Source organism: Coregonus lavaretus (genome assembly GCF_964263955.1).
Source record: "Coregonus lavaretus genome assembly, chromosome: 18".
NCBI lineage: Eukaryota > Metazoa > Chordata > Actinopteri > Salmoniformes > Salmonidae > Coregonus > Coregonus lavaretus.
The window spans coordinates 31,650,792-31,658,596 of NC_140005.1; the positions used below are offsets into that span (position 1 = coordinate 31,650,792).

At 42.6% G+C, this 7,805-nt stretch overlaps 2 protein-coding genes across 4 annotated transcripts in view; one reads left to right on the forward strand and one right to left on the reverse strand.

Moving 5' to 3' along the window:
* LOC311145882 (ral GTPase-activating protein subunit alpha-1-like) overlaps window positions 1-4,751 on the forward strand; it is a 98,732-nt gene extending 93,981 nt beyond the window's left edge. For 2 of the 3 annotated variants that reach the window (XM_084182241.1, XM_084182240.1), the window contains one exon: window positions 961-4,751. Coding sequence is in view for 1 of the 3 variants with exons in the window: in XM_084182240.1 (XP_084038366.1) it covers window positions 961-1,112 (152 nt within the window). In the remaining 2 variants the exon portion in view is untranslated. The remainder of the gene's footprint in view (window positions 1-960) is intronic. The other variant, XR_014614640.1, reaches the window with a different exon arrangement.
* An 805-nt stretch (window positions 4,752-5,556) lies between these two features.
* LOC311145471 (insulinoma-associated protein 2-like) lies at window positions 5,557-7,215 on the reverse strand (the record flags this gene model as incomplete). The annotated part of the gene is made up of 1 exon (XM_084181715.1): window positions 5,557-7,215. The coding sequence occupies one exon, from the start codon at window positions 7,213-7,215 to the stop codon at window positions 5,557-5,559; it is 1,659 nt and encodes a 552-aa protein (XP_084037841.1).
* Between the last annotated feature and the right edge of the window lie 590 nt (window positions 7,216-7,805).

Genomic DNA, 7,805 nt, shown 5'->3' on the forward strand with positions numbered 1-7,805 from the left:
CTCTCCTGTTGTCTTCTTCTTTTTTGCGTTTTTCCAATCCTTTCCCTGCTTGCACTACCCTGCTGTACGGCTCCTTCCCTGCCTACTCCTTCAAACTGCTTCATTACTTCCTCTTCCCTTTTCCTCTCCTTACCCATTTTCCAATTCACCTCTACTGACCTCCGTTGTCCTGTTGTCTCCTCTTCTCCTTTCTTCTCCTCCCCTCTCTCCCCTCTCTCCCCTGTGGCTTTGTGGCTTCTCTTCATCTTCCCCACCAAAGAGAGCTTGATATTTCTGCTCCTTCCCAAAACTCCACTAGAAAACATTGGGCTCGGCAAGGTAAAGGGCAAAGGCTTGAAACGGAAGGTCTTTCACGCTAGCTGTGAATGGTACGCTAAAACATGAACACGGCAAAGTACCTTTTTTTCTTTGTTCCTTCTTACCCTGTTTCCTTCTTCTTTAGTGTCCTGTGTATTCTTCTCTTGACGGTCTAGGTGTCATATCCCTGTGTTTAATATTACCACCATAGTTGTTTGGATTCATTTCATGCACATTGATGTTTTGATTCATCACAGCTAAAAAGAGCTAACTGTGCTCTCTGTATGTATTATAATACAGCCACTAAAACACAAGTTAAACATTGATTTTCAAAGAGATGTAACACCTCTACCACTATAGTACAAATTAAAGTGCATGTACTGACTTTCCCTTCCCCTTCCTTAAAGACTAAGGCTAATGTGAGCTGGGGACTAACCTCAGAAAGGCAGGGTGTAGATTGGAGGAGTGGGACCCAGTAGTATGTTTGGGGGGAGGTGGGGGGGGGGGGGACAGCTGGCCCTGCCTTCAGCATTGATGTTTTAACATTGACTGTAGTGGGCTGGCTGGGCAGGTAGGGGGGGGCTCTAATGCCTGTGCTCTCCTTCCCTCCCTCCGTTTCTTCCACTATCCTTCATCCCTCCCTCTCTCTCTCTCCTTCCACAGGCTCATGCCTCGAGAGTCAGGAGGGAGAAAATCCAGCAGCAGCGCAGCTAGACGGGGCCGACCAGTTAGCCTCGCCAATGTCCCCTCGTACTAGCAAGAGCCGCATGTCCATGAAGCTCCGACGCTCCTCCGGCTCGGCCAATAAGACCTGAGCTGACTTTCCCTCGTGAGGTCACAGCCTTCAGACAAACAGACTGACTCTCTGTACTGTACAGCTAGGACTGCACTACACCTACCAGCCTTTACCTGCTAACAGCGCTGCATCGCATGTTATGTACCCCCACTACATGGACATGGACACGACTGCCCTGCACGGTCAGAATCCGCATCACCCCTACTGCACCACCTTTCCAAGATGCAGGATGAGGCCCTTGAACATAGCCAGACCCTCAGGGGCCAGCCCAGGGGCCCCCAGGACTGAGCTTGTGCTAGCAGGGCCTCCAACAGATTGAACAAGTCCCCTGGGCAAGGTTAGCTAACTATGCTCAATACCACCTCAAACTTTGCATGCAAGTGAAATGTGGAAAAAGAGCAAAAGATAATATACTTAGATATATAAAAGAAGCAGCATTGGTTCGGTTTTGTACAGAAAGCATAAAGGCAACATGAGAGATGTGTTTTCATTGTAAGTAGCATTGTTGATGGTTGAAATCACTTGATATTTGACTGAGATGATGAACTACAGTGTGGTCTTTCTCTGCTGTTGTAGCTGAGCGGAGTGGCTAATATCTAGTATCCTGTCCCCCTGGCTCTCTGGGCCCCTGACCCTCTGCACCCACAAGGAAAGGGATTGTAAGAACTTGAAAGAGTTTGTAAGAAAGAACAAAGAAACACAAAGTAAGAAAAGCTTATTTGTCATATTTGGTCACTGTGTCCACTGTGAGACAAATCTATATATTTGTACTATATTCTGTATATACAGGAGTTGTCACTTTCTTTATGCTCGGACTGAAGCAATGTCAGCCAGTGTTTGAAGATGATGAGAAACGTTTTGAAGTTTGTTTCTAGATTTGTGAGATGGAAATTATTTGGTTATAGTGAAGCACTTACATTTCATTTTGGTTTTGTTTTTCACGCTAAACGTGCAACTGAGTTTGACTTTCTGAGTATAATATTCACTACTGTTGTTCTTTTGAGGGTCACATTTATTTTTTTATCGACATTGTAAAAACAAATTCGCCTGAAAGAATGTTACTGATTATTTAGTTTTGTTCATATACAATGTGTTGTATTGAACCATCCCTTTTTTCACTCATGATGAATATATTATATATATGAGAATACATATTTAAAGTGTATAGTGTTGAGGACAATATCTGGTCTGTGTACATTTTTGAATATAGCTGCCAAAAAAAACTAAACGTATATTAACTTCAAGAGACATAGACCAACGTTTGGATGTGTGATCAGATCTTCTGCTTGTGTTTCATATAAGAGGTCTTCTGCCTCGGACATCATCACAAAGCTTGCCTGCTGAAGTTGGCCAATACAACGCTGTACTGTAGCTTTGTCCACAGCTAGAAAAAAGCTCATTGCTGTTATGGTTCAGTGTCTGTCTGTGCAACAACACAAATGAGGATGGAAAGAGGACCATCTCCTATGATATGGAGACATTCCCTCCTGTAAAGTATTGGTATTAACACAGTATGTACTGTATGGGAGCTTAAACAACCATATACAGTTTCTTGACTGTCCAGCTCACTAATAATCACGTAAATTAAATCTAGACAGTCAGGGAGTATTAAAAATTACCAAAACGATAGATAGAGGACTATATTTTGCAAATTTGGACTGCGAGGGAATATAAAACATTTTCAGTGCGGCCCTTCGGACCTCGTTGAAGACCGAATGCGGCCCCTGGGCAAAATGAGTTTGACACCCCTGTTATTTATACGGTTCTACTGTGGGGTTCTAATGCAGGGTCTCTGCGGGTGGGCTTCACAGCAAGATAATGTGCTGCGTGTCTACAGCACTTCTCCTCTACTGTCCTCTTCATGTATTGTAGCAGGTCTTCACTGTGGTCTTACACCCTGAACTGCCTCTCAAAAAAACACCTGTACCCAGGTCGTTCTTGAATTGTGAAGGCATTTTGGGAAACATGTACTGTTTCTGTATATTTTTTATTTAAATATATTTGTGTACATCTCCCCATTCTAAATCAACTAATATGGCAGTTAATGACTTTAAATAATGTACCATTATGATAGCATTCTGCCACCAGTAGGAGTAGTAACACCAATGATGGTAACACCAATGAGACGTTTTACGGTATTGAGGATTTTCTTAAATGGAGGCCAAAGATGCTCAAATCTAAGGTCATTAACCCTTACAAAATAATTTACTAAAGTGATATGATTAATAATTTTGCTCACAATGTAATTTCCCTTCATTTAAATTGAGTAACACCAAATTATCAATGGAATCCTCAAATTTATTACATACTAAAAGGGTGTGATTAGCTAAACATTTTCTTTAATATAGACCCCTCCCCCTATACGTTTCCCACTGGAGGGAATGCTCAAGGTCGTTGTATATCTTTGTAATGAGTGATTTTTCAAGGCGGTAACACCAATGACATAAAACTGATGGACAGACATTATACTAGTATAAAATAGGTATTTAAATAGCCTTTGTTTTTATTGATCTATACCAGGGATGGGCAACTCCTGTCCTCGGGGGGGCCTGATTGGTGTCACACTTTTGCCCCAGCTAACACACCTGACTCAAAAAATCAAAGAATCATGATCTTCAGTTTAGAATGTAATTAGTTTAATCAGCTGTGTTTGCTAGGGATGGGGGGAAAGTGTGACTCCACTCCACCCCCTGAGGACTGGAGTTGCCTATTCCTGATCTATACAATCTATTAAATACTTTTGTTTACTTTCTAGCATTCAAAATAATAGATATGTCATTACATCACTACTGGAAAAAGCCAATTTGCTTACCCTTAGTACTTTAAACAATGCATAAACATAACGTTTTGCAGTATAAAGGACTTACATTGTTTTAGTATTGATAAACCGTTTGATATAAACAAAAACATGTATGATGTGTAACTATTTGTCATTTTAAAGTGTTTTTCATGGTTGCAAAGGCAAAGGAGGCAAATGCCACTGCAATTCAAGAACGACCCACCCGTTTGTCACTCCAGTTGCCAAATGTGTCCAACTTTACGACACTAGCAGAGCAAACACTGCATATTTATCTTTGAATTCTGCTTTGCTCTTATGATGTATTATTTTGTGCTATACTTTATCGTTATTTGCTTTCAGCTATAGGTTCTCTACTAGAGGAAAGGGATTGTAAATACCTGTTTTGGACCTTTTGGTTGTAATATCTTTTAAAAACTGCTGCCATGTCTAAGGTCAAATTCATGTTATTTTTGTGTTACGTTTGAATATATGAGCGTGAGGTCAGTTTCGATTGAATTATTGTTATTATTATAAGATGACCGAGGATGAGAACTAAAAACTTGCCAGAGAGAGTGAGGAAATCATGCTGCATCCTTAGTTAAAGCTGAGGAGATTGGATAAGATTGTTTTGCGCTCTCCCTACACTCAGAAGTGACTTGCTCATTTATGGAGGTATACTGTATGTTACTACTGACCAAATACTGCATGATGCCAGTAGGCCTACTAACTGCATGTGTTGATATAACATCTACACACACGCGCACACACAATCACACAAAATGAAATTGTATTGTCATACTTGTATCTATACATTTGTAATGGCTGTTCCAGAAAGAGAGTGGGTGTGCAATGGAATTTGACAATAAAAAGTATTCTTACCACCTGCTTGTTCTTTGAATAGCTCTGTGATAATCTCGTCAAATACTGTATAGTAGCCATCACTATTATGCACATAGACTTGTGTTTATTGACAATCAATTTTTGTTTTTTTCATGTTCACTAGGCTACATATCAAAATACAACGTAATTGTAACCATCGTCATCATGAAGGCATTTATTGAGCAATTACATTTTATAGAATAAATACATTTTTAAACTCACTAAAACTGTTTTATACTCTAACAGGTAAGCTTGATTTTCTGTATGAAAATACATATTGATAGCCTTGCTAGAAATAAATTACACAACTATACTGAACAAGCACATTCACTTTCCATAGGAACTAGGTTAAGATAAAGGTGGTGAGGTCTGATACTCTTTGAGGTGACCTATTCACAGGGTCACCCTCTTATTTTCATTACATGCTTAAAATGACAGCTCTTGAATATTTAAAACATTTTATATACCCATTTTCACTGTTAAATGTTTCAACAATCATTACACTGTAAATCAATCAATAATGTACATTAGTGAATATAGGCCAAATGCAAGTGTTAAAATGTGGCCCTAGTGGTCTGTACGCTAATCTGTCATTGCAAAAAAAAAAAAAAAATATATATATATATATATATATATATATTGTCATGAAAATAGATAGGCTAATGTTTTTCACCTGATCAGGTAGTATAATAAGTTACAATACAATCACATGTAGTACAAAGAAAACACATTCATACTTTCATATCTATTAATTCATTAATCTACTTGTTACTTATGGGTTCCAGTGTAACAGTAGACTAGGCTACTAGCAGCCGGGCCGGACTGCCATCTGTAGCAGCATCACCTGCCGGTTCTCTGTAGGGTGAGACTTGTTGATATGCCTCGTGAGCCCGGGAGAACTGAAGAAAGTAGAGGGGCAGTGCTTACAGGTGAATATCTGTTGATCTCCCTGTGTGAGGTCTGGTGTTATCAAGTCTGGTCTACCTGCACTCTTCCCTGGATTCATTAGAATGTCGTCTCTCATTGCGTGCCAAACTCTGTGCTTGTCCCGAATTTCAGCGGATGGGAAATGGGCACCGCACAAGTGACAGGGAAACGTAATTTGCCCACTCTCTATCTGGTTATACGGCGAGACTTTGATTGTCTCGTGCGCCGCAAGATGTTTCCTCAGATACGCTTGTCTTCGGAACTTCTTGCTGCAATAGCGACATTCGTAAATCTCCTCAAATGTCCCGGAGTTCTGTAAGAAGGGAGAGGCCACGTCAGTCTCCGGAAAATGCATTATGCTTGGGCTGTCAACCGCTCTGATGTGCAGGTCCATGCTTTTCTCTGTGACCCTGTAGCGCGGATCGAAGGGCGGCGGGCTCTCCTGTGCCCTCCTGCGTTGCTGCTCTTGTCTGTGGGAGCTGTCCACGGTGACGGCCCGCTGACACACGGAGCTGTCCAGAGAGACGTGGTGCTGATTGTTAACTCTCAACTCGCTCGCATTCTCTTTCCCTTCCACGGATGTCTTCTCGTGCAATTGTGCCTCCGGTTGTGACTTTTTTGCGGTCTGTGCCTCTCCGTTGTTAACCGGACGAGGCTTATGCCACCTGCGATGAGAGGCCAGGTTGGCAGGACAACTGAAAACTTTGTCGCACTCGGGACAGCGGTACTCTACGCGCACTATCCTGGAGCACTTGTGTTGCGCGAGGGAGAAAGGGTCAGGATATTCTTCCTTGCAGAGCTGGCAGATGAATTCTCCCAACGGTTTCTTATTACCAGAAGATGCTGTTGCTGCTTTAAATTCGGGGGTCTCCTTCTTAATTCTCAGCCCAAGCACGGGTGAGGTGGAGATTTCGTCCTCTAAACTGAGTTTCCTGATCACTTTAGGCTTTTTGGCTGCTGGCTTGATCTTGCGCTCCGGCTCCATGTACGTGCGTTTCATAGCATGATGGAGAGACGGGTAGAGGTGCACAGGTGGGTCGAATTTCATATCAGAGTGTCCAAAGGGTGCGTGATTTAGAATAAGTCTCTCTATTGAGGACACGGGTGTGCTCATCGGGAACGGCTCTGTCACTGTTGGTGAACTCATACACCCGTCGAAGAAAGATTTTTCCAGCTCGGTGCCAACTGGTTTTATCGGGCTATAGGAGAGGTCAGCCCGGCCAGGAGACCCGTCATGGTCCGGTTCAGTGAGGGGATGGTGTAGTGGGTATTTCCCAAAGTCCTCCCTGATCTCCACCTTGTCTGCGCTTTCCGGCAGCTGCACCTGGTCCGCTTCAGCGGGATCGCTGGTCCATGGCTCTCCAAATGTACCATCCTCGGATAACGGCACAATTGGGCACGCATTTGGCACACCAGTTCGCCCCTCCGGTGTGTGCACAGGCAGGTCTGCTTTTGGCAGTTCGTTGTCGTCATTATGAGTTCTGTAAGAAGCCGCTGAGCCGCGTTTGCGCCTCTTCACTAAAAATCCTCTGGGCATCTTAACGCCGGAACGGAATGGTTCCTGGGTCAACTTTGAAGTGCAGTTACGCGTGAAGGAGCGCTCGCGGTCCCTTTCTGATAGGCGCGCGGGCGATGTGACTACTGACAGGTGAAAGGGACGGAGGACACTGTCACGTCGATGAGCGTGGCTTGTTTTTTATCTTTGGGGTCGCCTTCTGTTTTTTGTGAAGTCACCGTTTGTGGCCAAGCTCTGTCCAATCAGCACGGACAGTGGAGTGGGCGACGCTGGAGCGTTAAAGAGGCTATCCAATTACAGAGTAATTACTAATGTGGAGTGGATTATTATAAATCACTCACACACTTAACATTTGATCATCCCATCCTTTATCCATGTTCTCCTTAATAACCCATCAATAACGTTACAACTAGCCTAGTGATTCACGATTTGCAAGATCGGATCAGAAGATGTCCAGAAACTTTGTCATTAAAGTTATCCATATTACATTGACATTAGTAATGTATTACAATAAAAAAAAACGCACCATGCAATTAAGATATGGTTTGTGATTTTTCAATGTTTTCTCTGTGATAACGTAGACTGTCAAGTTTCTGCAAATAAATGAATGT